This window comes from Vicugna pacos, chromosome 4 (assembly GCF_048564905.1).
Source record: "Vicugna pacos chromosome 4, VicPac4, whole genome shotgun sequence".
In the NCBI taxonomy this organism is placed as follows: domain Eukaryota; kingdom Metazoa; phylum Chordata; class Mammalia; order Artiodactyla; family Camelidae; genus Vicugna; species Vicugna pacos.
In genome coordinates, this window is record NC_132990.1 from 77,436,086 (window position 1) to 77,464,020 (window position 27,935).

At 64.1% G+C, this 27,935-nt stretch overlaps 1 protein-coding gene across 4 annotated transcripts; it reads left to right on the forward strand.

Moving 5' to 3' along the window:
• The first annotated feature begins 77 nt into the window (after window positions 1-77).
• On the forward strand, window positions 78-27,857 carry GPSM1 (G protein signaling modulator 1). Of its 4 annotated transcripts, none has more exons than XM_072960424.1 (14): window positions 78-386; window positions 8,082-8,303; window positions 9,284-9,419; window positions 10,136-10,278; window positions 10,734-10,857; window positions 10,994-11,181; window positions 11,529-11,684; window positions 12,585-12,693; window positions 13,788-13,911; window positions 19,225-19,295; window positions 20,154-20,333; window positions 25,675-25,831; window positions 26,252-26,460; window positions 27,506-27,857. In XM_072960424.1, exons 1-14 carry the CDS (start codon window positions 319-321, stop codon window positions 27,710-27,712), a joined length of 2,094 nt encoding a protein of 697 aa, XP_072816525.1. In that variant the 5' UTR covers window positions 78-318; the 3' UTR covers window positions 27,713-27,857. The 4 variants fall into 4 exon arrangements, with proteins under 4 accessions (XP_072816525.1, XP_072816527.1, XP_072816526.1 ...); XM_072960426.1 differs by having other exon boundaries at window positions 11,066-11,181; XM_072960425.1 differs by having other exon boundaries at window positions 26,951-27,647.
• Window positions 27,858-27,935: the final 78 nt, after the last annotated feature.

Consider the following 27,935-nt stretch of genomic DNA (forward strand, 5'->3'; position numbering starts at 1 on the left):
TGCGCGCTCGAAGGCTCCGCCCTCCCCCCCACCGCGGGCCGCCCCCCTCCTCCCGCGTCCTCCCCTCCCCCCACGGCGAGGACAGAAGAGGGAACGGCGGCTGGGTCCGCGCCCCCCCACCCCCACGGGCGGCGGTGACATCACGGCCACGGCGGGAGGGGCGGCGCCGCGCACATCACTTCCTCGGCGCCTCCCGCGGGCGCGGACGGACAGACAGACGGCGGGCGGGCGGTGGACGGCGGACAGCACAGCGCGGACAGGCGCAGGGCGGCGCGAGCGTGGGGCGCGCGGCCCGCGGCCCTCGGCGCCTCCGGCTCCATGGCGGGCCCGGCCCCGCCCGCCGCCGCCGACGAGCTGCCCGGCGCGACCCGGCGCCTCTACTCCAGGTGGGCAGGGCGGACGGCGGGGACGCGCGGGGACGCGCGGGGCCCGGGCCGCCGGGACCGTGGGAGGCGGGAGGCGGGAGCGGCTGGCCGGGAACAAAGGCGTTGGCGGGCGCGCAACGTGGCGCGGACGCCCCTCCCAGCGGGGCCGACGGGATGGGGGGCCGTTTGCCGGAGGAGGGTGCTGGGGTGGGAGGCTCGGCGTGGGGGTGCCCCGGGTGTCGGAGGAGGGGGTGCGAGGGTAGAGGTTGCTGGGGCCTCCCGCCGCCCACGCCCGCGAGAGCCCGGGGACTAGGGGGTGGGCAGAAAGGGCCCCCGGGCTGGGCTGCTGCCTGCCGGACTCTCCCGCCCCCGCCGTAGGGTTCAGGGACAGGGGTTGGGAGACTGGCAGCTTCGCCAGCCCTGCCCTCCTGGCAGCTGGGCCCTCTGGCACAGCAGGTGTGTGGAGGGGGCTGCCAGGAGATTCCCTCCCAAGCCTGGCCCCACCTCTCTAGTGCCTTGCTCTGGGTACCTCAGGGAACAGCATGTCTGAAGAGACCAGGCTGTGTCATTGATGGGGCCCTGCCCCCACCAGCCCACCGGGCGCCCCTGGTCCGGTAGACTGAGGCTGGATTGGGGCTGCAGAGCCAGCCAGGTGGGTGTGTGCCTGCCTGAAAAGGCACCTGCCTCTGGCAGGTTCATGGGTGATGCCAGCGGTCTGGGCTCCACTCTGCGCTGTCAGGGATGACAGGGTGGCCCTGCCCAGGGCTGCGTGCCTACTTGGTGACTCCAGACTGTTCGAGGGTGTTCCATGAGGCGGGTACAACCTCTCCCAGGGCCTGTCCTCAGGTGCAAGTGTCCAGCAGAGCAGGGCCAGCATGAGTGCTGGGGATGCTTGCCCACTGCAGCTCCCAGAGGCAGGCCTGGCTCCCCACAGTGGTGACAGGCCCCTCCAGCTTGGAAGGACATTATCATTCCTGCTCCATCTTTAAGATCTGGGGGACTCCCTGGCTGCTGAGCCTTCAAGGGGCCTAGCCTGACCTGTGAGGATTCTCCAGCCCAAGTCAGGAGTCCAGCAGCAGCAAACCTCTGCTGGGTGCTCCCCCAACCCATGCAGAATGAGGCCCTGATGGCCCCTCCCTCCATGGTCTGATCAGAGCTGCTGGCTGGAGACACAGCCCCCATTGTACGGTCTCAGGGATGGAGCGCTAGCCCCGGCCTGGCTCCGGGGCCCCATGCAGGGGGAGGGGCGTGCGAGTGGGTTTGTTGGCTGTTGACTTTGGAGGCCTGTCCTAAAGGACCCCCCTCCAGGCCCCTCCATGGGAATCGAGAGCTGTTTGGGGCAGCATGTCTCTCCCCAGGGTTGTCTCTCCGATGAACAGAGGGGATTTTGAAAGAACTACAGGAGTTGACCTGGCAGCCACCGACTTGTGTGTGTGTGTGTGTGTCTGTCTGTACGCATAGGAGAGCTGTAGGTGGAGGGGGCGTCCTGAGCTTTGGCCTTGGGAGACCCTACGCAGCCGAGCATGGAGTCCACACCGTGTTAGTCACTTCACCTGCGAGCTTGGTGGCAGGGCCCAGCAGGGACTGTAGGGGAGCCCTCACTGGGCAGGGCCAGAGCTCAGAGCGAAAGCTGGGAGAGGCCCTGAGCACAGGCTGGAATGCTTGCAAGTGGAGCCCTGAGTTGAGCTCAAGGGGGTGAGCCCCACAGAGGTTTGGGGTGCATGGCCACAAGCCTTCCTTCAGGGACTGTGAGGAGGTCCGTGGGAGTCTGGACCTGAGGGCGCAGCAGAGGCCAGGCATAGACAGGGCAGTTCCTGTTTAAAGCTGTCTTCCAGAGGCTACCAGGGAGCTATCAAAGGACCATCTGACCCCTGAAAGCCTGCGCGTCTGGGGAAGCCTACCTGCAGCGTGGGAGCCCAGGGGGTGGGCAGCCCGGCGCATGCATGGCCTGCGGACTGGGTCCTTTTGTTCTGAGCACCCCCTGGATGGCTGTTTCAGGAGAACCCCAATGTGTGTGTGGGTTCCTTGGGGCCAGGCAGGCTCTGCAGCCTTGTCTCCCTCCAGCCTGGTGGTTCCCCTTTCCACACTGACATTCCTGCCTGGTGAGATGAGTTCAGTTCTTACCAAGTGGGTCCCAGGGGAAGTGGGCTTGGAACACACGCTGAGAAGGGCCTGAGTGTGAGTGTGCCCCCAGTGGGTCCTCACGAAGGGACTGGGTCAGGGAGGCAAATGGGTCTTGTGGGGTGGGGGTGCCTGTTTGCCCAGAGCAGGAGTTTGAAAAGGAGGGACTGAGGGGCTGGGGGGGGGATGGGCTGATGGCCAAGAAGCCCCTGGAAAGTAGGGGAGCTATGGGCTATCCTCTCCTGGCCTCCTGGCTCCCTGCGGGCCAGCAACTGAGGGGTCCTATCTGGGTCTGGGATGGGGAGAGAGGCATAGCACCCCTACCATGGGGTGACCCATTAAAGGTGCGCTCCAGGCAGCAGGCACCCAGACAGGGTTATCCCACTCCTCATCCCACTCTGTATGGCCGTGCAACCCAGTTTTGCCCCTGGCTCCCAGGAAGTGTGACCCCCAGGCACTTTCTGAAGCTGGGTGGCCCTCCCACCCCTCCTCTCCAGCAATCTCTACACCCACCCCATTGTCTGTCCCATGCTGCTCCCAGACCCGCCCCCCCAACTGAAGGGGAGTCAATGTGGCTTCACTCTGGGGGTGGCGGGACAAGGGGTGAGCAGAGTGTGGATGACAGACCCGCACAGGGGTGATTGCATTTAGCAGAGAGAGGGGCTGATGGGGACACGGCCCCTAGTCAGCCTTGGGCGGTGGAAGCTGGGGGCCTGGCTCAGAGACCAGCCTCAGCGGTGGGCACCAGAGGACGTCCTGCAGCCTGGAGAGGCAGACAAGGGGAGTCAGGAGCCCCGGTGGGGAGCCCATGGAGGCAGAGGGTGGAGAGCAGGGCAGTATGGTTCAGATGAGGCCGGGCTGATGGCTACTCCTGGGATGCTGTCTCAGGCGTAGTCCGAGGTGGGAGGGATGCAGGGATGGTGTGGCCAGAGCAGTGAGGCTGGCCGCTGGGGAGTCAATAACCACTTCATTAACTGGTGAGCCAGTGGGCAGGTGGCGGGAGCTTGGCAGACAGTGCCCTGCCTCCTGGCCACTGCGGTCTGGCTGCTGGGAAGGCCGACCCTGGTCAGCCACTTTCAAGGAGAGATGCGCCGGGCAGTCACCATGTCAGAGAGCGGATCTCACGGGTGAATGTTGCCTGGCTGGGGTGGGCAGACTGGTCCCTGAGGCCTCTGAGGTGGTGGGCCAGCTCTCTCCCCAGGAGGTGGAGGCCTGTGGATGAACAATTAAGCATCTGTTTAGCCCAGGTGGCAAATCCTAGGAGGGAAGGATGCCCCCTCCCAGGGTTTGGGTGGTGAGGCTGGTGAAGGGGGAGGTAAGACCTCAGCCCCGGGGCCCTGAGAGCCCTTGAGTGGACAGGCCTTCTGGAGGCCCCAGCAGTCCTGCAGAATGGGCAGAGGGCAGTGGGAGGGAAGGCCAGAACCACACTGGAGCTGGTGGCCTAGGGTGGCTGCAGCCCCAGTGGGTCCCCAGTGGTCTTGAGCATCTTGCCAGATGACAACACATACCACAGGCCTGCAGAGGTGGTGTGGAGAGACAGAGGCTCCAGAATCTTCTTCATTGAGCCAAGAAGTGGGCCCAGCCAGCCTGGGCAGGGCCCCACAGGGTGCTGGGTGGTGGAGGGGGGCCCTGGGGTGGTTGTGCATGTGCAGATTTCAGGCGTTCAGCTCGTCGACAGGAACAGGGCAAGGAGATGGTCCAGGCCCTGCCCTCGCCCTGAGCTGAGCTGTCCTAGCGGGTGGAAAGCCGCTTTGGACAGAGGCCTCAGGGTAGGGAGCAGAGCACCCTGGCCTGGATGCCCTGGGGAGCAGGGCCTGTTGTGGGCAGATGGGTGGCCTGGGACCTCATCCTCCCAACTCTGCGTCCCCCAACCCAGCCCCTTTGAGGACTCCCAGGCTTCCCCCGCCCAGAGCGGCAGTGTCTGCTGGGCCTCATGGACTAATGCTGACCTCGGGGTCCTGCATCCTGGGCAGCCTTTGCCCCGGACTCCACATCCTCCCACCTGCCTCTGCTCAGACCCGGGGGTGGGCTTGGGGGAGCAGGCTTTCTAGTTCTCCCTGAACCCGGGACTGTGCCTCCCTCCCTGTCCCAAGGTTTCTGGCTGGGCAGGCTCGCTGAGCTCCCTCTCATCCCGAGGCCCATCCCTGAGAAGGGAAGTGTTCTGGCAGTGGGGCAGAGAGGGCTTCTGAGGGCCTAGGGGACCCCAGGGGCTCCGGGGTGGGGCAGTGGGGCAGAGAGGGCCTCTGAGGGCCCAGGGGACCCCAGGGGATCTGGGCTGGAGCAGCGGGGGAGGCCCTCTTGAGAGGCCTGACACTTTTCTCCACGACTCTACCCTGACTGAGCCCTGCGTCCCCCTCTCTGTCGCTGGATGTTAGTGCGGACCCCCACTGCTCTGACCCCCTTTGCCCGGGGATGGTCACACTGTCTAGCCTCTCATCAGCCATGGTGGCTGGAGGAGCTGGGAGCTGGGCTGAGAAGGTGGCTGAAGGAACTGGGAGGTTTCAGGAAAGGAGCTGAGGGGGTGTCTGTTCCTCCCAAGCTCCCCGGCCCCAGGCCCCTCCAGCTCCCACACCCAGGTTAGACCTGGGGCTGGGAGTTCACCTCAGATGGTCAGGTGCTGGTAAGCCCAGCATCTCCCCAGAGGGTCGGGGACTAACAGGGTGGCCTGGCCCCCAGGCTTACCTGTTGACTCTCTGCATACAGGACAGGGGACACCTGTGCTGAGGCCAGGCCAGGCTGCAGAGTCGGGGAGGACACAGTCTGGGTGGGCAGGGTGGAGCCTCCAGGAGGACCAGGTGGGGCCGAGTGCAGACCTTGCCGAATCCCAGCTGTGTTCAGGCAGGGGGCTTCCCCAGGCGGAGGGCTCTGCCCAGGGTCCTGCCCTCTGCCGAGACAGGCAGGAGGGCGGGGGAGCACACTTTGCGTTTCCTTCTTTCCTTCTCTTACGAACGCTGAGCCAGCGCCTACTAGGTGCCCAGTGCTCTTCTATGCTGCTTGTCCAGGCTCTGGCCCAGAACTGGCCACAGGGCTGGAGTTGGGTACAAGTTTGCCTAATCAGGGCCAGCGGGAGCTGGGCACTGCCTCTGTACCCCTGCTGTGCACCCGCCCATCAGTGAAGGTTCCCTCTGGGCTCCCCGCCCGCCTGCCCTGCTGACGGTGCTGATCCTGGCTCTGAGCCGCCCTTGATCCCCTGATCCACCACAGACCCTGGGAGGCCCTGGTCGACCTGCCAGAGGGCCGGGGGTCTCCCAGAGCCGAGCCCACCAGAGCCTTCAGCCCAGCCCTCTAGGGTCGGAGGAAGCAGGGGACCCTGAGGCTGGCACACCCCCAGGACCAACAGCCAAGGTGGGGAGCGGGCTGGCCGACCAGGAGGGAGGCCCAGAGCCCCGTCATGCCAGCTGCCACCACGGAGGGCCAGCCTGTGGCCCTGAGCTTGGCCGAGAAGGCTGTGTGCAAAGTGGTGTATGGCGCCCCCCGCCCGCGCCCACTGTTGCTGCCCGTGGGCCTGGAGCTGTGGTTGTACGTGCAGAAGATGCGAAACCTTCAGAGGAAGAGGTGCGCCTGGCACCTGGCCACGGGCAGTGACCAGGTTGGGGATGGGGCCTGGGCTGGAGGTCAAGGTGCAGTTGGAGATTCTTGGGACAAGGGAGGGCCGGGGGCTTCTAGCCCAGGACACCCTGCCTGATGCCTCCCTGGGTGGCTTCCTCTCGTTGCAGGGCCCCTGTTAGCTATCCCCAATCTGTGATTTGCGATGACTGCATCGGACACCCCCATTGTGCCCATGTCCCCTTGGCCTCTAGGCCCAGGGCCCTTCCCAAGCCAGAAACCTCCTCTGCTCTGAGCCACTGATGCCACCTCTCCAGGCAGGAAGGTGGGGTGGGGGGAGGCCGCCTCGTTAATCAGATCTGCCAGAGCCCATGGGACTCCCAAAATACCCACATTTCAGACCCTAAGTCCTTCCTGTACAGTCTCCTGGGAGGAGAGGGCTGCGCGATGTCAGACAGTGTGGTGAGCAGCTGGGCAGGGACAAGCAGGCCCTAAACAGGGAGCCCCGTGTGTGGCCCTGGTGATGGGAGTGGGACTGTCCATGGGCTCTTGCGACGTGGCGTCGGAATGGCTCTACCAAGAGCGCTGGGCGAGGTGGCTGCCAAGGCTCCAACGTATGGTGATAGGGAGCCCCAGGGGCTGACATCCTGGTGTCAAGGCCATGTCCCTGACCCCAGTTCTCAGTGAGGCCACTTGGGCTCTGCTTGACTGAATCCCCTGATCCACCGCAGGCCCTGGGAGGCAGGGAGATGGCGGGGTGGTGGTGGGGTCTGTGAGTACGGCCCTGCATCCTCCAGGAGGGGAGGAGCCTACTTTCCCAGGAGGAGTGACCCTGACGTTGGAGAGTGGTGGCTGGACAAGGGGCACCCAGAAGGTGGGGCCTTCCCCAACAGAGAGCGCTGAGCTTACGGGTGCAGGGCGCAGGGCTCAGCTTCTCAAGGGCTTCACTGCCCTTGCCCATTCCCGAGGCATCCTTCTCATTTGTAGAAGTTGAAAGTGCCCCGTGTTCTCGATAATACAGGGACAAGAGTGAACGGAGCATTGTGGTTTTGTATCAAAGGGGCATTTTGGTTGAAAAGCACTGCTCTGGACAATTTTGTTTATTTTTTAAGGAAATGCATTGGTTTTCCCCCAGTAATTCCTGATTATTCCACTATTCTAACAACACAGACAAGGGGAGGGCCTTGGGGTGCAATGGGGCTGTTTGGGGTGCATGTTTTAAATTACTCTGCTGACATCAGAAAGCAGTGGGCGTAAGAGGAGGAGGAGGAGGATCCGGCGGCCTGTGACGGGCAGAGCTGCCTCTGGCTTTTCCGGGGTGCTCACCTGCTGTGCGGTCACCGGGCGGGGGCAGGGGTGCCGCCTGCTCTTCATGGGGGTGCCCTCTCCCTGGCTGCTCCTGTGCCTTCCCCCGACAAACCCCCTTCCTGCCCCTAGACAAGGACATCAGCTCAGATGCAGCCATGCTCCCCAGAGGATGGGAGGTGAGGACAGGTGATGGCTTAGCCCCAGGCCCCCAACGAGAGCCTGAAGCATGGGGTCCCCCTGCCTGAGGATGCAGGGCGGAGGCGGGGCTGGGTTGGATCCTGCCTGTGTGGCACTGTCCGTGACCCTGTGAGCCTTGGTCGTCCTCACTGGGGATCAGGGCCTGCCCCAGGCTACCGCGGCCACTCTGGAAGACAGCGTGTGGCACCTGGCCCAGGGGCAGCCCTTGTCCTGTCGGCTGGGATTCGGGGGACGGAGGCAGTGTTTGCAGCTTGGCCTCCGCAGGCTGAGCGTTTGACTGTCATCGCAGCCTCACACGGTGCTTTGGCACTCTGGGGCCCCGGGGTAGAGGAAGGCGCACAGTGAGGTTCGGGTGGGGCCTGTTGCCGGACCCAGTGCTCTTCTAAGAGTTCAGCCAAAAAGAGACCTGGGTCTGCCCCCACTGGCATGGGGCTGGCCACCGCCGTCCAATGGGCCCAGGTCTGAGGGACGACGTGGAGGAGCGTGGGGCCCCAGGCGTGCCGGCGTGAGAGGCAGGCTGTGACGACTCCTCTCTCTGCCCAGGATGGAGGCCTCGTGCCTGGAGCTGGCCCTGGAGGGCGAGCGTCTGTGCAAGGCGGGGGACTTCAAGGCAGGCGTGGCCTTCTTTGAGGCCGCTGTGCAGGTAGGCACTGAGGACTTGAAAACGCTGAGCGCCATCTACAGCCAGCTGGGCAACGCCTACTTCTACCTGAAGGAGTACGCCCGGGCGCTGGAGTACCACAAGCACGACCTGCTGCTCGCCCGGTGAGCCACGGGCGGGGGGGGCGGGGGGGCGGGCCGGGGGGCCGGGCTGCCCCTCCCCTGCTGGGCGGCCACTGGGCAGCGTCTGGGTGCCCTGCCCTTGGGAAGTGGCATTCCCAGTGTGAGCATGGGAACCCAGAGGGGCACCCCTAGCCTGGGGGGGATTCGGAGGTGCCCCCAGGGGCTGTGTTTAAGCTGAGACGCCTGTGAGTGTATCCAACAGCGTGGGCGTGGCCCAGCATTCCACGTCTGGGTAGGCACACGAGTCTGTATGTCTGTGTGCATGTGCCTGTCTCTGGGGGGCTCAGGGCAGCCTCCCCACCTGCCCTGTATGGAGTGGTCTTGTCCCGGGGGCCCCTTCCTCCTCCCACCATGAACTCCGACCTCTTCCTCGCTGGCCACACCTACTCCACAGCCTCTCACCCCCACCATTCCCCAGTGTCTCTGTCCTCCTCTGGCCTCCAGAACTCTGCCCATGCTGTTCCCACCTGGAATACCCTCCCCTTGCGTGTTCCCTGCCCACTCCTGCTCCTTCAGGCCTGCAGGAAATGCCCCATCAGAGGCCCAGGCCTCCCAGGTTCGGGCAGGGCTTCCCGGGGCTCCCCTCCAACCCTGCTCACAGGCCCTCTGCACTAGCCAGTGAGCCCTGTCCTCAGCACCCAGCCAGGCACAGAGCAAACATTCACTGAACGAGTTACTGTAAACTCCCCTGCAAGGCCCCTCAACTCTCCCTTCCTCCATCCAGGGGCCTCCCTGAGCCCCCCAGCAGCTGCAGGCTGCTCAAGTGCCAACCCCAGACCTGACCCAGCAAAGAGCGGTTCTGCGCTGGGCCTCAGCCCACTACGGGACCCCAGCCCAGCATCGTCCCAGTGGCTGTGGGCTCCCATTCCCCCCAGACCCTTGCCACCCTCACCGGGCTCCCTGCTGGTCTCAGGGTCCCCACCAGTCCTTGGTCTGGCCCCTCACTCCTCCCTGCCCCCCAGGACCATTGGCGACCGCATGGGGGAGGCCAAAGCCAGCGGGAACCTGGGCAACACACTCAAGGTTCTGGGCCGCTTTGATGAGGCTGTCGTCTGCTGCCAGCGGCACCTGGACATCGCACAGGAGCAGGGGGACAAGGTGGGCAGCACCCCCTGACCTGTGCCCCTGTCAGGGTCTGGGATTGGGGCCACAGATGACACCGCTCGCAGCCCCACGCTCTCCCGCCGTGGGAGAAAGGCGGAAGGATGGTCCTCTTGGAAATGAGGGCACTTCCAGCTCACACAGACACCGTGGGGCTGAGGCCCGGCTCCCCAGGCTGGGGCTCCCAGTCCGTCACTTCTATGCCAGCTCCCCTTTCCCCCGACCTTCCCACGAATCTGCCAACACCTTGTCTAGTCACCTTTCTGGGAGTGGAGGGCTGGGGGCCCGGCTCCGGGAGGAGGCCTGGCTGGAGGGGCGGACGTCAGTGGAGCAGCCGTGCTCTGTGTCCCCCCCGTGACCCTGTGAGATGAGCCTCCCTGCCGCTGTCCAGGCGAGGGGACTGCGGCTGAGAGGTGGCCGACTCACCCAGGTCACAGCAGGAGGTGGTGGAGCGGAGCCAGAACCTTACTCTTGGGCACCAGGGAGGGGCAGCCAGAAGGGGTGGGGCCAGGTCCCTCCCTCCCAGTGACCCCTACCTTAGTGTCTGGACTCAGTGATGCCACCCCGTGGGCCCTTGCTTTCAGGGCCCCAGGAAGAGCGGGATGGTGGGCCAGCTGGTGGGAATACCCATTCTGCAGACACACAGCCTGAGCGGCTGGCTCCTGGGGACTGTGGCTTTGGAGACACCCCCCAAACCTCGGTGTCACCCACAGGTCGGGGAGGCAAGGGCACTGTACAACATTGGCAACGTGTACCACGCCAAGGGCAAGCAGCTGTCCTGGAACGCCGCGCAGGACCCTGGGCACCTGCCCCCTGCTGTCCGGGAGACGCTGCGCCGGGCCTCTGAGTTCTACGAGTGAGCAGGGCGAGTTTGTCCACGAGATTCACAAACGCAGGGACCTGGGCGGCCCCAGGGTCAGAGCACTCTCCTCCCCCACCCCCACCCATCCTCAGCCTGGTGGGACCCACCAGGCCCGGGCGTTTCCCACCTCTTGATGACACACAGCAGTGGAGAGAGGCAGGGAACTGTGGAGCCACAGCCAGGTGCGGGGTTTTAAAACATTTGGCTGGAAGAAGGGCCAGGACGTTGGGCCAGGCCCCCAGGTGTGGGAGAACCCTCCCCTCCAGAGGCTGCATCTGAAAACCAGAGTCGGGGGTTGGGGAGCCCCTGACCTGAGCCTTGGAGCTTAGCATCCAGCCACCCTCTTTCGGGAACACAACTCTGGGAGGGTGAGGCCACCCGCTCAGCATCCTCTAGCCTGGGTGGGTGGTCGCTGGGAGGGACGCAGCTCAGACAGGCTCGGCCCCCAGGAGGAACCTGTCCCTGGTGAAGGAGCTGGGCGACCGGGCGGCCCAGGGCAGGGCCTACGGGAACCTGGGCAACACGCACTATCTGCTGGGGAGCTTCACGGAGGCCACCGCCTTCCACAAGGAGGTGAGTGCACAGCGTGGCAGCAGTGGGATCGCCCCAATATTGGGGCAGAGTGGCATGGCTTTGTCTGGCTTGGTGCTGGGGCTCCCGGGGCTGCCCTTCTGAGCACACAGACATCAGGCTGAACCATGCTGGGCAGGGCAGCACCTGCCATCCACATCAGGTCCCAGGCTGCTCCACAACCACCCGGGCCTCATGTCTGTGTCCTCAGCGCCTGGCCATTGCTAAGGAATTTGGAGACAAGGCGGCAGAGCGGAGGGCCTACAGCAACCTGGGAAACGCCCACATCTTCCTGGGGCGCTTCGACGTGGCTGCAGAGTACTACAAGTAGGCAGGCCCCGCCCACCCGCGCTGCCCAGCCAGGGAGAGGGTTGGGCCTAGGAGGGTGCCTGGACACCAGGCCACGGAAACGCCCACCCCAAGGTCTGCCCTCCCAGACTCCCCAGGGGCCACATGGGGGGTTCTAGACCCCACTGGAAGGGCCGACTGACAAAGCCAGAGAAACCCCCAGTGGAATCCTAGGGCTGGAGGCCTCTGGGCCAAAGGGCTGCTTCCCCCATCACCCACCATCTGCCCCTTGGAAAGGGGGCTTCGTGGGAGCACGAGTGCCCTGAGGGGGCAGGGCATACTGGAAGTTTCCCTCCTGAGGGCTGACTTCCCCGCCCCCTGCGCAGGAAGACGCTGCAGCTGTCCCGGCAGCTCAAGGACCAGGCCGTGGAGGCACAGGCCTGCTACAGCCTGGGCAACACGTACACGCTGCTGCAGGACTACGAGCGGGCTGCCGAGTATCACCTGCGGCACCTGCTCATCGCCCAGGAGCTGGCCGACAGGTGTGTGCGGCGGGGACGCGGTGGGTGGGCAGGCCCAGACTGGAGGGCTCCCGACAGCCCCTTCAGGCTCCTGGGCTGAACTGCAAGCTGATTGCAGTTCAGACTCGCTGGTCTGCATCTGAGGTGCCACCGACCACCGATGGCACCCCTCGGCTCAGCCTCCCTCTGTCACTGGGCCACGCAGCTCTCTGAGTAGGACTGAGTGAGCTCGCAGTGACCCTTGGCACAAGCTTGGGGGATTGTGCCCTAGTTCTCAGACCACTGCCCCTTGGAACACCCTCCCTTCCCCTTCTGTCTCTGTGTCTATGCAAATATTAGTCTCCGTGGGGAGACAGACAGCCTGACCGAAGACTCCTAAACACACAGCAGTGTGTTTGTGGGGCAGCGGCTGCAGTGCAAGAACTCAGAGCCACTGGCCAGGTTCCTTTCATGGGTGGTGGACAGGAGGGAGCTCCTAAAAAGCTGCTCGGCCAGGAGGCTTACAGTGGCCTGTGATTTTTCTTTTGGGTGATGCTTTGGACCTAGATGGCGACAAGGGTCCAGGCTGTGAACGTGTGTGGCGCTGTTGGGTTGTGCGTTTACAGTGGTTACATTTCCGTGCTGTTATTTTCACCTCAATTTAAAAATTAATGATCCAAGGGAATGAGGTCACTGCTGCCCAGGGTGGAGGGAGCCACAGGGGTGAGAGCCTCACTGGCCACTAGGGGGCAGTCAAGGCCACACCAGGAACTCTGGGCCATCCATGGGCAGCCCCTGACACCCCAGCAAGCCACCCTGCCTTCCCACCTCCCATTGTGATGGGCCTAACCACCTGGAGGCAGGGCTTGGGCTGGCCAGACTAGGAGGGAGGCCAGCAGGCCTGGGTGGCACAGACATGGACTCAGTTTCCCTCTCCGGCAGAGTGGGCGAGGGCCGGGCGTGCTGGAGTCTGGGGAATGCCTACGTATCCATGGGGAGCCCAGCACAGGCCCTGACCTTCGCCAAGAAGCACTTGGAGATCTCCCAGGAGGTGAGCCCGGCCTGCCCCTCTCTGCCCCCAACCCTGCCCTCGGCCGGCACTGGAGGCTGCCCATGTGCTGCCCAGCCTGCTCCAGACTGGGCCAGGTGCCTCTGTGTGCTCTGGGCTCTTTCCTGGACTGCCTCCCTGTCCTTTCCTGGCTGTGCTGTGCGCCGTGATGGGGCCCAGCTACCCCGGGCCTTCAGAGGCCTGGTGGCTGCTTGTCTGCTATAGTCCCGGGGGAGGGTGGGGGGCAGGAGCCTGTTTTCTGCTCCTAGAGTGTGAGCAGCACCTTTGGGCAGCCACAGGCAGGTGCCTCTGTCCCTGACTGAACTGGGCCAGGCTGGGCCGTGGAAGGCCTGTGTCCAAAACCCAAGGATGAAGGATCTACCGGAGGTTGTTGGGGGGCGGCCCTGGGGGGTCTTCCCTGGGGCCCTCAACCAGGGAAGGGCCCTCACACCTTCCTAGGGAGGACGGGCAGGGTCTCTGAGGGCGTCATCATGGGTGAACTCTGTCTCCTGGCTCCTGATCTGTCCTCACCTCACCCCATCCCGCTCCTCGGCCCCCACCACACCCCCGGGAGCAGAGCTGTGTTGCCTCCCTCTGGCACACCCCCAGCGCCTGTCCATACCTGCCATGGGCCAAAGTCCATGGGCGGGCAGGACCTGCTGGTGCCCCGGTGGACATGGGGAGGAGCAGGAAAGCTCGAGTCAGGGGAGGTCCTGGTCTGGAGAGCCCTCCACTGGGCTAGTCACCATGTCCCTCCGAGCACAGGCAGGGCGGGCAGTGGCCCTGGGGCTCCATGCGCAGGTCCCTCCTGCCCCACCCTTCCTTTGGCTTGCTCCTGGCTAAGCATGCGGCCTTTCTGCCACGAGGGCTCCCAGAAGGAGGGCTCCATATGGCACAGCCAGGCTGGGATGTGAAGGGGGGCTGTCTGGGGCTCTTGAGGCCACTCCCACCCAGGGACACCTCTGGAGTCCACTCTAGGGCCCAGTGGGGCCCAGTTTATTTCCCTTGAAGGCCCCAGGATCGTGATGGTCCAGTGGGAGTTCACGGCAGGGCCTCCCAGCCCACCTGCCCACTGACCGGGCCCTGCCTGACTACAGATTGGGGACCGCAGCGGGGAGCTCACGGCCCGCATGAACGTGGCGCAGCTGCAGCTGGCACTGGGCCGGCTATCCAGCCCGGCGGCCGCAGAGAAGCCAGACCTGGCTGGCTATGAGGCCCAAGGTGAGTTCCTGGCCTGTAGGGGTGGGAATCCTGTTTCCTGACAGGCTCAGACTTCAACCTGGGATGCAGGGGCCTCGGAGGGCAGGGCTGTGGCAGGAGAGCCGCCTAGGGGCCAGTGGGCCCTGCCTCATGCTGGGGCTGATGGGCTCTGTCCCTAAACGAGAATTTCTGATGGCTGCCGGGTGAGGGAAGGGGCCCCTCGGAAGATGTGGAGCCCTGTTCCTGGGGGTTGTCAGCATCTGAGCCCCACTCACCAGCCCAGTTCACAATAGGGGTGAGTGAATGACAGGTGCTGGGGCACAGACAGGGCTGTTTCCCCAGGGCGGGTCAGAATCGGGGGACTAAAAGGTGGGGGACAGCACGGGCAAAGGGGCATTCAGGCCAGTTCTTCATGGCTCTGGGGCCACCCTGATGAGTCCCTGGGTTTATCATCACAGCTCACTGCCTCTCCCTTGCTGCTCCACCCCTCTGGAGCCCAAGATCCCGCTCCAGGCTGGGGGCTGGGCCTGGGGGAGGCCTTCCTGTGGGAGCCCAGTGGGAGGGGCCTGATGGCAGGAGGGAGGGGCTGAATCATCTGAGGTGGAGGGAGGTGCGCTGGGTATGCATCAGCCGAGGCCTCAGACCAGCCACGGTGGGTACAATGACCTCATTCACAGGCTGCTGGTCGCCCCATACAGGTCAGAGATGCTACTCAGACCAGGACAGGACGTTCACTGCAAAGCAAATAGATTAATAAATATGGGGCACTGGGGGAGGGGGCCGCACTGAGCTGGCCTCCTGCAGGTGGGTGGGGGCAGGCTCTGGGCAGGGACTTAGGTGTCCCCTACTGGCCCACAGAGTCCCCGTGGTTCTTGAGTTTTCAGGGATTCTGGCCCAGACCCCTCATGCTGTGTCCCTGAGAGTGCCCACCCTGCCCCAGCCTCCAAGCCCTGCCGGCCTGCCCAGAGCCAGGCTGGGAGGCCAGCCAGCCGTGGTGTCAGGTCTTGGACTCCTGTGCTATGAAGCGCCTGGGTTTCTGACGTGGCCTGTCCTGAGAGATAGGGGCTCGTGCCACCCGGCTCAGAGGCTGAGGACAGGAGAGCCCTTCTGGGGCCCTCAGCCACTCTTGTTTTGGGGGTGCTGTGGCCAGTGGGGATAGGATGGAGTATGGCCCTCTTTTCTCCCCACCCTACCCAACCTGTCCAGGCCAACATCTGCCCTTCAGGCTGGGGTTTTCTGAGGGCGGGCAGCTGGCCCTGTGAGGCCACCCTCTGGGAACCCCAGCAGCAGGTGGGGGCAGGGCCGGTCCCAGCATCTGGAAATGCTTCCAGAGAGGTGTGGCCCAGCCCTGCGTCTCCTGGCATTTGCCTTCTCTGAGCTGAGGGAAGGGGGGCTCAGGGTTGGTGACCGGCCAGGCCGTGCAGGAACAAGGCAGCTTCTGTCTTCCCCATGCCTGCTCCTCTGCCCTGCCCGGTGCCCAGACCCTTCCCAGCCAGGGCCCCTGGAAGCTTCCGCCCACCAGGCTGCCAGCAGACGCTGGGAAGAGGCCGTCCCCCTGGGAGGACAGTGGCTGGGGTGGCCCACCCAGGCCCGCGGAGCCAGGTCTGAGGGCTCTGGGCAGCCCTGGGTGCCCCAGCCCTGGGATGCAACTGCTGGAGGCCGACCAGCACCTTGAGTCTGGGTGGCTCCGGAGGAGACCCCTGCTCGGGCAAGGCCTGTGGAGGGAGCCATGGCTAGGCTGTCTGTTGGAGCGGCCTCATTCATTCATCCCTCACTCACTCGTTCGTTTGGCACATACTGAGCGTGGGCGGTGAGCTGGCCCAGTTTCCAGAAAGCTGGGTGCCTGTCTTCTGGAAACTGTCCCTGGGGATGCAGATGGGACAGTTGCACATCCGGAGCCTGTGAGTGTGCAGGGAGGTGAAGGGGGCCAGGTAAGCACCTCCATGGGAGGTAGGAGCCCTGGGCTGCCTCAGAACAGGAAGAAGCCTGTGGGCGTGGCCTTTGTGGCCAGTATGGACACAGGACAGGAGGCATGGCCCGTGGTGGGGCGGCAGGCCTGGTGGTGGCTGGCCAGCTGGAGGCCAGGCCTAGGGACATTTTTTTCTATCATGATAAAAACGAGGACACTTCATGCAGGAGGACCCAGAGCCCAACTCATGGCCCCTGCTGCCCACACCCCAGCAAAGAGGGCTCAGAGTGAATCTGGGTGGGAGGGGGCACCTCCCTGCCATTTGCTGCCTGGACCAGGATCAGTCTGCCCAGGTGGCTGTCCCGGGAGGGCACAGGATTGGGGGGAGCATGCTGGTTGAGGTCCTACTGCGCCTGCTTGGCGTGACAACATAATCAGTGCACGGGAGGAGGCAGTCAGCTCTGTGTCCAGGGTGGGGCTGCCCTGCCTCCTCTGCTCATGCTGCGGGGGTCCTGGGCCCAGAGCAGGGGAGTCCCTGGACAAGCGGGTTCAGCCATGATGGGAGATTGGGATGTACACAGTATAACATCTAACTGGCAGTTTCGGCTGCAGGCTCTCACCCTGGCTCTACACATCCTGGTCAGCTGACGTAGTAACTTGACCTAGCAGTGCCTCAGTGTCCCCATCTGGGAAGCAGACCCACTGGTGGTCCTGGGAAGAGCTCCTGGCAGGGGCAAGGTCACAGCTCCTGCCCTGGGGAGGTCTAGAGTTGCAGACACATCACTGTCTGTCCGTGCATTCAGCAAGTGCCTGCAGCCCACCCACATGCCAGGCACCTGTGATGGACAGATCGGGGCTTCAGGGCATGAGGACAAGTCTGTCTTTACGTCTCTCTTTTCTGGCTGTGCTCAGCTCGACCCCCTAAGGGCTGGCCGGGTAAGCCTGATTTCCCGTAGCGCGCCCCCCCCCCCAGTGTGGGCACACACGTACAGCCCTGACTTCCCATCCTGACCCTGGCTCTGCCCCTTCAGGCTCTGTGACGTTGGTGGTGGTCACCTTCTCTTGAGGCCCAATGTCCACAGTCCCTGGAGGGTGGCCAGTACTTCCTATGCTGGGGACAGCCCTGAAGGAACAGTGCCTGAAAATGCACCCAGGTCCTCACACAGTAGGCACTAAGTAAACACTTGCTACTCATTCCACTGTCCTGAAAGCCCCTATGTGCCAAACCCTGTCCAAGCTCTAGGGGCACAGCAGCGAACGAAACAAATGAGAAATGATAAATTCGCAGAAAACAAATGATGTGTTACAGGAGCCTGGAAGGAAGCAGGTCGGTAGGGGGTTGGGAGTGTCAGGTGGGGCAGGACGTAGCATTAAATACAGCAGCTGATGGGCCTCACAGAGACCTACATCTCAGTCAGGTTGAGCTGCGTAACAAAACACCACAGAATGGGCGGCTTAAACAGTGGATGTTGGGGGGAGGGTACAGCTCAAGTGGTAGGGTGCATGCTTAGCATGCACAGGGTCCTGGGTTCACTCCCCAGTGCCTTCTTTAAAAATAAATAAATAAGTAAATAAGTCTAATTACCACCCCCCCAAAAAGAAATTTAAAAAAAAACTCTTAAAACAGTGGATGTTTTTTTCTCTTGGTTCTGGAGGCTGGACCTTCAAGAGCTTGGGGCCCACTTGGCAGGGCCTTGTGAGGGCCCTCCTCCTGGTCTGGCCCAGGTGAGACGGGTGGGGTGCAGGGGGAAGAGAGAATGAGCTCTCTGGTCTCTTCCCATGTGGGCACCAGTCCCATTTCCAGGGCCTCGCCCGCATGACCTCAGCCCACCCTGACCATCTCCCAAGGCACCTCCTCATTGCTATCACTTTGAAGTTCGGGACTTCAATATATGGAATCTGGGGGACACAAACATTCAATCCATAAGTGACATCTAAGCAGACACTTGAAGGAAGGGAAGGAGTGAGCCCTGAGCTTAAGAGGAACAGCAGTCTAGGTAGACCAGACAGCCCTTGCAAAGGCCCTCCCCCCACCCCAGGCAGGAGGACCTGGCAGGGAGGAACAGTGGGACTGTGTCTGGAGCGGAGCGAGGGCAGAGGGTAAGGGTTGGGGTTGAGGGTGGCAGGCCAGGGTCGGGGAGGGCCTGGTGGGCCCTGGTGTCAGCCTCACCCCGACACCAGTGGGGCCCCTGCAGGGTTTAGCAGAGGAGGAAGAAAATCTAATCCGGATTCTAAGGGCATCTCTCTGGCCCGTGCATGGAGAAGGGACTGGGGGGGGGGGCAAGGCTGGGCAGGAAGGCAGGGCTGGGAGGGAGTGTCAGATCCTGGGTCTGTCCCAAAGGTGAAGCTGCCAGGTTTTCAGAAGTGGGGTCGGGGGTGAAGGCGAGGGAGGCGCTAGGGGCCCAGTGGGTTGGGACAGGCTGTGCAGGGACAGATGGCTAGTGGGGACAGAAGTGATGACGAGGTGCCAGTCAGACTCGGCGGTGGTGGGGCATCCCTGGGGAAGTTTCCAGGCCTGGCCCTCTCAAGTGGGCGGGGCAGGAAGCCAGCCAGCAGTGCCAGGCCTGAATGCCCCCAGTCAGGGCTCAGCCCAGGGCGAGGACCGTTGGAAGCGCCGGGTTCAGACCGCCTCGACGCACACTCCAGACAGAGGGTGCATTTAGCTGGGCCCAGAGGGCCTTCCGCCCGCTGTCCGCGTGGCCATGAGGGTCCCGCCCCGGAGGAGCTGGACGCGGGCTGCGTCTCAGAAGGACATTTTGTGGTGGAGGGCCAGGTGGGGCAGAGACAGCCGTGCAGGGCCCAGTGGATGGGGTGGGGAAACCTAGTTGGACCCCCAGGGTATCCAGGGGCAGCCGAGAGAGGACCGTAGCTGGCCTCCCGCAGGAAGGCAGAACAGGGCTTTTTGTGGGCTGGGGTGGGTACTGGCTGTGGGATGGGTGATGCACCAATCCTTTGCTTCCGGACAGAGCCCATCTTTTCCTACTTGGAGCTGTCTCTCTCGCTTCGTCCAGCCCTCAGAGGAGAGCTCACTCGGCCCCCCTGGGGGACCTGGGCTGCCCACCGTGCAGGCAGAGTAGGGGGAGCAGCTGAGCTGAGTCTGCGGCTGGCTGTGGCAGCGCAGATGCAGGAAGGGCCTCCCAGGAGAGGGAGCAGTGCAAGCTAAGGCCGGGGAGTAAGAGTGTGAGGTCCAGAATTTGGAAACTGGACCAGACGGGGGAGCACCAGAGCCAGACCCTGCCCAAGTCCCTGCAGATCGGCCCTATCTCTACGAGGAACTGCTTGTCCTGATAGGGCCGGAGGTCATGCGCACCCTGCTTTTGCCTCCATGTCGGGCAGGGGGCAGGAGCCTGGAATGCCTGGCTCCCAAGCCAGCCCACCTCAAGGCCAGGGGTCAGTGCCAGCTGACCAGGCCTGCTGTCTTTCAGGGGCCAGGCCCAAAAGGACGCAGAGGCTGAGCGCGGAGACCTGGGACCTCCTGAGGCTTCCCCTGGAGCGGGTGAGTGGGTCTTAGGCGGGGTCCTGGGGGCGCTTTGGGGGTGGGCGACAGGGAGTAGGCAGCGGGTTAATGAGGCTGGTGCAGTGTGTGCTGAGCTGCTGCTGCCCGCCTGGGCTCCTGTCTGCATCACTTCCCTGCCATGGGAGACTGATGTGCCCTTTGCAGCCCAGGACCCTGGACAGGCCATTTGCCCTGAGAGGCCCCCAGGGGACCCTGCCTCACCAGCGCCCATCCTCTTCTTCCTCACCTCAGAGTCCCGCCAGCCAGGGCCCCAAGGGAACAAGCCAGAGTCCTTACACCTTGTAGACCGCCTTCCTCCAATCCTCAGCCACTGTCCCCAGTGTCCTGGCTGGCCTCCATTCCTGTCCGCTCCCTGCCCACTCGGACTCTGCTCCGTGAGGAAGCAAAGCTGTTATAGATGGGGCATTTGGGACTTGGCAAACCCCAAACAGATTTGGGTGCCCTGGGCCCACTCTGTACCTGCCAGGGGTGGGTACTGTGTGGTCCTGGGGCAGTGGCCTCCCCTCTCAAAGCCTCTGGTTCCTCCAGTATAGACTGGGTTCAGTTACAGGGACCCACTAGGGGACAAAGCTCAGGGCCACCCACAGTCTCCCACTGTGTGGGAAGGCGGGTGTCTGAGGCAGTCAGACACCCAGCCCCAGCTCCTCCAGCACCCACCGTGTCTCTGCCTGCCCCCACGCTGCCTCCTCCCTTTGGCACCTGAGTGCCTCCGTGAGTTTCAGTGAGACAGGGGTGACAGCGTCTGCTCAGCCACCCTTTAGGGTCCTGGGACGGGGAGCATTGGTTCAGAATTGCTGTTGGCCCACTCCGATGGCCGGCCTTCCTCCCCACTTCCAGGAGCAGAATGGAGACAGCCACCATGCGGGGGACTGGCGGGGGCCGGGCAGGGACTTGCTCCCCCTCCCCGTGAGGAGCAGGAAGTACCAGGAGGGGCCGGACGCTGCTGAGAGGAGGCCCCGGGAAGGTGGCCACTCCCCACTGGACAGTGCAGACGTCCGGGTGCAGGTGCCTCGCACGGTAGGAGACTTCTCCTTGGGTGCCAACAGGGGGCCCCAGGGGGCTCTGAGCCCATCCTGGGCAGTCGACCTGGGAGGCCTAGCATCTCCGGGGATGGATGAGGGATGGGTGTGCTAGTGATCAGGTAGACGGACAGCGGCGGATGGAGGAATGGGGGTGTGGCTTCTTCCTGCCCGGCGTCCCACTGTGCCCAGGAGCCTAGGCTGGCCCCTCCCGGCTCTCTGGAGTTGGTTAGGGTACGGGGGACACAGAAGGGCAAACCTGAGTTTCTGGTCAAGCCCAGGTTTAGAGGTCAGCCTGGAGCCCCCCATGCAGAACACCTGGGTTCAAACGTCAGAGAATTAGTCTAAAAATAGTTCCCTCCAAGGGTTTAATCAGCACTTTCTCAGCCTTCAAGGGGCGTGGGCACCGTGCTGGGTGTTTTTAGCCTGAGGCTGCTCTGCACTCATCTATCGCGAGCCTGGGGAAGCCTCCACTGACCCGTTTGACCCCAGTGCCACCAGACGAGCCAACTGAGGGCCAGAAGTCTGTGTCTGTGGAGTAAGACAGGGAGCGGGACACATGGGCCAGGCTATCCCGTGGGAAGGCGAGGGGTCCCTGCCTGGGGCAGGAGTCCCCCATCAGGTCCCAGGCCAACGGGGCCGCTGCTGACACTCCCTTGTGTTAGCAGCTGGCCCTGCTCCTCCTCCACCCCAAGCCCAGGTGGTGCAGGGGTGTTGCCACTAGCACAACGGGGGACTTTGGGGTCTGAGGAGGTGTGACTGACCCCCACCAGGGCACTGGGGAGCCACAGAGAGCTCTGGAGCAGGAAGGACCTGCCCAGGGCTCCCACCTGTGCTCATGGCTCCCACCACCTGGCTTCTCCATCTAGGACCATACTTACCAGGTGATGGCGCTGGTGGTACCCCCCCATGTTCACTCTATGAAAGGGAGGCTGAGTGGTGGAGGCAGCAGAGCCTGCCTAGGCCCCCAAAACAGGGAAAGCAAAGAGAGACTTGTCTTTCTGATTCCCTCGCACCCCTAAACCACGCCAGCCTCGCAGCATGAGGGCTGTTTTTGAAGTCTCGCCAAAGATGGCAGCCAAGGCAAAGCTGTACCCCACTCCCATCCGGGGGTCTCAGAGCTTTAAGCCCCAGAGGTGGGACCTGGGAAGGTGGAGCCCAGGCCGGGAAATGGCTGCCACGTGCTGCCGACTGCTCACCTGCTCCACCTTTTCACTCTGGCCCCAGCCACATCCCACAGCTGCCACCCAGAGCCCCTTCCACCAAACAGACAGAGCCGACGCTCAGGCCTGTTAAGTGTGCTGTGTTTACAGTTGTCTGAAGAGGGGAAACTGAGGCGCAGAGCAGGGAAGAAATGGCCTGAGGACGTCCAGCTAGGGGCGGTGGAGCTGGGGTCCCAGGGCCAGGGCCAGCTCCTGGCACCTCCCCCTTGGCCTCTGCAGAGAACACAGCAGGGCTTCGGGCCGTGGTAGTGCCTTTGGAGACAATTCCCACAGCTGAGCGCTGAGCCTGGTCCCAGCTGGAGGCCTGAGGCCAAGGGTAGGCTGAGCCCCCTGCCTACTGGGGCCTGACAGGAGGCAGCTTCAAAGGGCCAGGCCTGGGCTGCTGGTGGGGGCCCCTCCTCCCCCAGGGCCGTGATGGGAGGGGATCAGCACTTCCAAGCTCACTGTGGAAGCAGGACAGGGCCCTAGATGGGGGGCTCCAGTGCCCCCCATCCTGTCCTCACCTCTCCTGCCAGGGCTCACAGCTGGCTCCCCAAGATGCCTTTTGGGGTCAGCCCCTGCTGGACCCCAGGGCTGGGCTGACAAGTGTCTTGCTGTGAGACGCTAGGACTCCACGGACCTCCCAGAGCAGGAAAGGTACACCAGGGCAGGCTGGGCAGCAGGAGGCCGGGGCCGGGCGGAGGCCAGGGCGCTGCTGCGTGGGGAGGTGGCTGTGTAGGGGGGAGGGAGGTCAGGCCACACAGCCACCGAGGCCCAGGATGGAAAAGGGCACCGACCCACCTGGCTTCTCACCCGCAGCTCCAGCTCCCGGCCTCGGGCCTCGGGAATCTGGGCTGAGGAAGGAGGGGAAGGAAGCCGGGGCTGCTGTCAGAGTGAGGAAGTGCTGTCCGGGCAGGTTCCGTCCCCCTCCCCTTCTGGTGTGACTGCCCACAGGTTCTGTGCTCAGGGAAATTCATCTTCCAGTGTTTACGGAGCGCGCCTGCGTGTGTGCGGTGCGTGTGTGCTGCGAAGGTGGGCGGGGACGGGGAGGGGCCCTCGCCCTGGGTCCTATTTAAGCATTAAGCTAACGGCCCCGTGGGTCTCAGCAGCGAGGCAGCACCGGGCACAGCGGGTAGGGCACTGGCACAGGGACCTTGGCGTCCTGCCCGGGCTCCACGTGGCCAAGGACCCCAGACCGCACCTGGTTTCTGCTGGAGAGCTTCGGATCTGCGTGAGTGCGGGGCCTGACACAGGTGGAGGGTCACAGGCCTGTGGGCGCTGGACTCGGGGGCAGAGCTCTGCTCGTGGGGGGCCGGGGTGGGTGAGTGGCCAGTGGGTGGGTGTGCAGTTACACCGGGGGCTGTGCAGTCCGCGGGAGGTGAGCAGTCAGCTCCCTAGCAGCCTCGCCCAGGCCAGTCCATGGGGGGAGAGTCCAGTGCATTGCTCGCACCGCCCCAGCTGCCTCCCCGCTGCCATCAGCCCCCACCCTCAGTCCTGAGCAGCTCAGAAAGCCCCAAAGGCTGGCTGCACCAGCTGGAGGGGGTAGCCCCGGGCCTAGGGGAAGGGAGAGTTTCTGCGACCAGGGCTGGCTCCTTCCTCCTGGGGAGAAACTAGGCTGAAACTCCCGCTGGAGGAGCTAGGCTGAGACCCAAGGAATTCTGAGACCTCCAGGACGGAAGGAGCCTGAGTCTGGGGCAGAGGAAAGGTTGGAGGGGCCAGGGGTAGTCCCCAGGTCCCCTGAGTTTGTCCTGCTGGGACCTAGGATGGTGTCCTGAGCGAGGGGCCCAGGCCTCACCTGTGTGCCTGTGGTCTCAGGCTAGCAGTCTCCCACGTAAGGGAAGCCCGCCCTTCACAAGTGGCCCCAGTCCTGGGGAGAGTGAGGGCTTCCAGGCCCCAGCCCGTCCTGGGTCTTGAGCTTAGACGGCCCTGCCACAGTGCCTTCAGAGCCTGTCTGGACGGCCCAGCCCTGGCCACAGTGGTGATGGGGCAACGAGAGGCCACCAAACAAACCCATCTCATTCAGGTGCACTTCTTGAGCCAGAGTTTCAGCCCAGGGGAGGCTGGAGAGATGTTGGGAGGACCTATGTCCAGAGGAGTGGGATCCCGGGGTGGGAGGGGCCTGACTCCATTCACCTGGCCCATGGTCCACCTGGGAGATCCCAGCTGGCACCAGATGCTGGGCTGGGGCCAGGAGCAGCAGCTGTCCCCTGCAGCGGGGGTGACACTGATGTGCCCGGGGCCACCAACAGCCTGTGAGCAGAGCCCACGACCTCCTGGGGGGCACCTGTGTGTGGTCCCCACCTGTGCTTGGGTTATTGCTGGGCCCCTGGCCGCTCTGCTGGGCCTGCGGGTTCCCTCAGAGGCCCTAGTTGACTAGGTACGGCCCTCTGGGCTGGGCCCCTCAGCCCTGGCTCTTCCTCAAGGCTCTGTAGGGGCTGCAGGAGAGCTGAGCCCTGAGGTCCCCCAGCCTCGGCTCCGGGTCTGCCCTGGTGTGCGTGTGCGTGTGCGTGTGGGGAGAGGCAGCCCCGGAGCCTGAGCCCTGGTGGGATCTCTCCCAGCTCCCACCTGTCGGTGCAGGTCAGGACTGCCCGCTCCGTTGCCCCTCCCTGCCCAGGTTGGCCGACGGGTCCTCCTGGCCTTCGGAGGCCTCACTGCCCCATGGCCTGAGCCCAGCTCTAAGCAGCTCTCCCTGTGCTCCTGGAGCCCAGGCTGGGCTGGGCCAGCTCCCTGGCCCCACTCTCCTCTAAAACAGGCTGGAGATGCGAAGTCGGGAGCCCTGGGGGTCCTGACACATTTTGGGCGGCACCCAACTCTGAGCAGCCATGACAGCCACCAGCCAGCCGAGAGATGGACAGGCCAGGGCTGGGCAGAGGCCACTACCTTCTGAGGGGAGGGTGTCGGGCAGTGATTGGCAGCCAAAGTGTCCTCTGGAAGCTTCCCCATCCACCTGTCAGTCCTCAGGGCCCTGGACCAGGCCTGATGAGGCCAGGCTGGCCTGAGAGACCATGCCCTCTGTGCACCTATAAACTGAGGCCAGTGGGAGTGGGCTCAGCCTGACACAGCGACCTGGTCTCACACTTCTCACCCCAGCCCTCCCCCCAGAACTGTGGCCCCTCTGAGGGCCACCCTCCCCGCCCATCCTGCCCCTGCCAGTGGGACTTGTCTGGCCCCAACTGGGTCACCCCAGGGTCAGCCATCCCTGCACCCAGACTGCACACTGATGGCATCTCTCCGAGTCCCTGCGGTCCACCCAGCAACCCAGGACCCGAGCTTGGCATCCTGGCTCTGTCCCCGCCCCGAGCCACCCAGAGCAGACCCTGGACCGCCACATGCATCTCTAAGCCAGCATGTGGAGGCGGGGGCTGAGGGTGATAGCATCTTGTCTCTGGCCTTAACACCCCGCACCCAGGGTCCTGGCCCCCACACAGCTGCTGTCCTCTGGGCCCGCGCATGGATTCAGAACCTTATAAAAACATGCCCAAACCTTATAAGAAGTGGAACTGAGGTGAAACACAGAAGCCCTCACCTCCCCCAGTTTGGGCTCTTTCCATTTGGTGATATGACCTGATATTACTGGCCCTTCTGGGTCTACCTTCATCACTGCCAGGGCCTTGGCACTGACCACAGCAAGTGTGTGTAATGGCCATCAAGGCACCCTGCCTGCCTAGGGCCTTGTCACTCGTTTGTTCATTCAGCAATCACTGGTGAGTGCTGTGCTGGGTGCCAGGGCTCCAGAGGAGAGCTCATCAAAGGGGGCTGACACAAGTGTACAATAGAGGCCCGTGGGGCTCGGGGCATTGAGAGGTGGGAGGAGGCATACCAGGCTGGGAGAGAGGGTGTGAGCGGCCCCGGGGGAGGGCAGTGTCAAGTCCAGGGAGGATGACGGCAGCCTGGATGGGGAAGCCAGGGTCCAAGGGAGGAGGGAAGTGAGTGGCAGTGATGCTGTGGGGAGGAGCGAGGGGCAGATGGGGGAAGACGCCTGGGTGGCGAGCAGGTGATGGATGAGGGTCCTGATCTTGGCTCAAGCTGAGCCGCCCCTCAGTCGTGTCCAGGGGTTTGTGAGGGGTGGTGGCCCCAACAGGGCCACCTTTGGCTGGTCCAGAGCCAGCACCGACTTCCCACACCTGCCTCACGCAGAGCATCCCCCGGGCCCCCTCCTCCGACGAGGAGTGCTTCTTTGACCTGCTGAGCAAGTTCCAGAGCAGCCGCATGGACGACCAGCGCTGCCCCCTGGAGGAGGGCCAGCCCGCAGCTGCGGAAGCCACAGCTGCCCCCACCCTGGAGGAGAGAATGGGTGAGCACCTGCGGTCGGCTCCCTTAGGCCTTAAGGGTGCGGCACTGGGACCAGGTGAGCACCCCGACTCTGCTGCAGTGCTCCGAGGGCAGGGCAGGCCAGCTGCAAAGTGCCCCCTGTCACTGTGAGCTCCACGTCCCCGCCTTGCGCAAAGCTACATCCTGAGAAGTGTGTAATCATCCCGCCTCTGGAGCACACGGTGTCAGCACAGCCGTCCTGGGGAGAGGGCGTGGGAGGCGAGGCTCTCCTCCCATCACCTCCTGGAGGCGGGTGTGGGGCCCACGGTGGGGACAGCTGAGAGCAGCTGGGGTCTGGGGTCGGCCCTGGGGGTGCAGTGGGCTGTGCTGGGCTCAGAGCTCAGGCCTGACCCGCGGTGGCGCCCTGCTTCCCTGGAGCTCACCCCACCCCTGTCCCCCGCAGCCCAGCCCTCGCTGACAGCCTCCCCCCAGACTGAGGAGTTCTTCGACCTCATCGCCAGCTCCCAGAGCCGCCGGCTGGACGACCAGCGGGCCAGCGTGGGCAGCCTGCCCGGACTGCGCATCACCCACAACAACCTGGGGCACCTTCGAGGTGACGGGGACCCCCAGGAGCCAGGGGATGAGTTCTTCAACATGCTCATCAAGTGCCAGGTGGGCATGCAGCCCGGGGCTGGGGGCTGGGTGCCAGTCATCTCCCCACCGCCTGTCCTCCCAGGCCCCCGGCCCCAGGGCGGCCACACACAAGCTCTCGTCCCCCGGTCTTAGAGTGGGTCTGGGGGGATGCAGAACACTATGCCGGTTCTGCCAGTGTCACTGAGCACCCATAGGTACTTAAACTGTGGCCCACCTCCCCAGCCCCCTGAGAAGGCCACCCCAGGACGTCCTCAGGCCGGCCGCTCCTTACAGCACAGGAGCTTGGAGCCTGGGGTCACCGGGTCCCCAAGACCATGGCCTCAGGTACCTCTCCAGCCTTCCACATCTGGATGGAGAAAACCGAGGGCCAGGCAGTACCCCCAGAGTGCAGGGGCAGGCAGGGTTTCAGGGTCAGGAAACCTTCAGTGAAATCTCCAGGGAGGGGCAGCACCACAGCCCCCTATGCAGGAAGCTGGGAAGTTTCCAGATGTGACGTTCATTCCCACAGAGAAGAGGAAGGCGCAGCCCTGGGCAAGTCCGAGGAACCTCGAATGCAGCGCCTTCCGGGAAGCCCCGAGCCCCCCGCCCACACTCACACACGCTCTCGCGGCTGCACCGCCTCCCGGCCCTTCTGCTCCAGACCCTGCAGAGAAGCCTGGCCACCCCCTTGGCCCCCTGACTCGATGGGACTTGATGGGGCCCTGGGGGGCTCTGGGAGCTGCAGCCTCACCCCATCCCTGGGGTTCATGAACACGTGCTGTCCGGTGGCCTTGCGAGCGGCCTGGGAAGCCACCCAAGCTGCTGTCTTCTGGCCCTGCCACTCCCAGCGGCTGTGGAAAACTCTTGCCAGGTGGACTGTTCTTGGGGTCAGGGCTCTCAGCTCCACTGCCGGAGGTGCTTCCCAGGAAGGCCCGAGGTGGCCTGACCAGCCCTCCTGAGTTGGCCCTGCTGCTGGATAGCAGCCTTTGCCTCCGAGTTGTCTGTGGGGCCACTGGCCGCTGGGTTAGGCCCTGCAAGGCCCGGGAAGGCCAGGCTGCCGGCCCACGTGTCCATGTCTGCCCAGTCCTCCAGGATCGACGACCAGCGCTGTCCCCCACCCGACGTGCTGCCCCGTGGCCCCACCATGCCCGACGAGGACTTCTTCAGCCTCATCCAGAGGGTCCAGGCCAAGCGGATGGACGAGCAGCGGGTGGATCTCGCCGGGAGCCCGGAGCAGGAGGTGGGCGGACCACCCGAGCCCCGGCAGCAGTGCCAGCCTGGTGCCAGCTAAGGCCTCGCACCTGCGGCCGGGCCCACCCCACCCCCATTCCTGGACACCGGGGTGGTGGGGGCACTCACAAATATCCAGGATGCCCATGGCCCCCCCAAGAAGCCAGATCCTCCCAGGCCATGGCTGAGGGCAGGCTCTGAGCCACTCAGCCCTTCCCACTGAGCCGGATGCTGGGCACACAGCTCTCACTGTGTCCCCCTGCCCCAGGGCAGGAGGCTTAGGC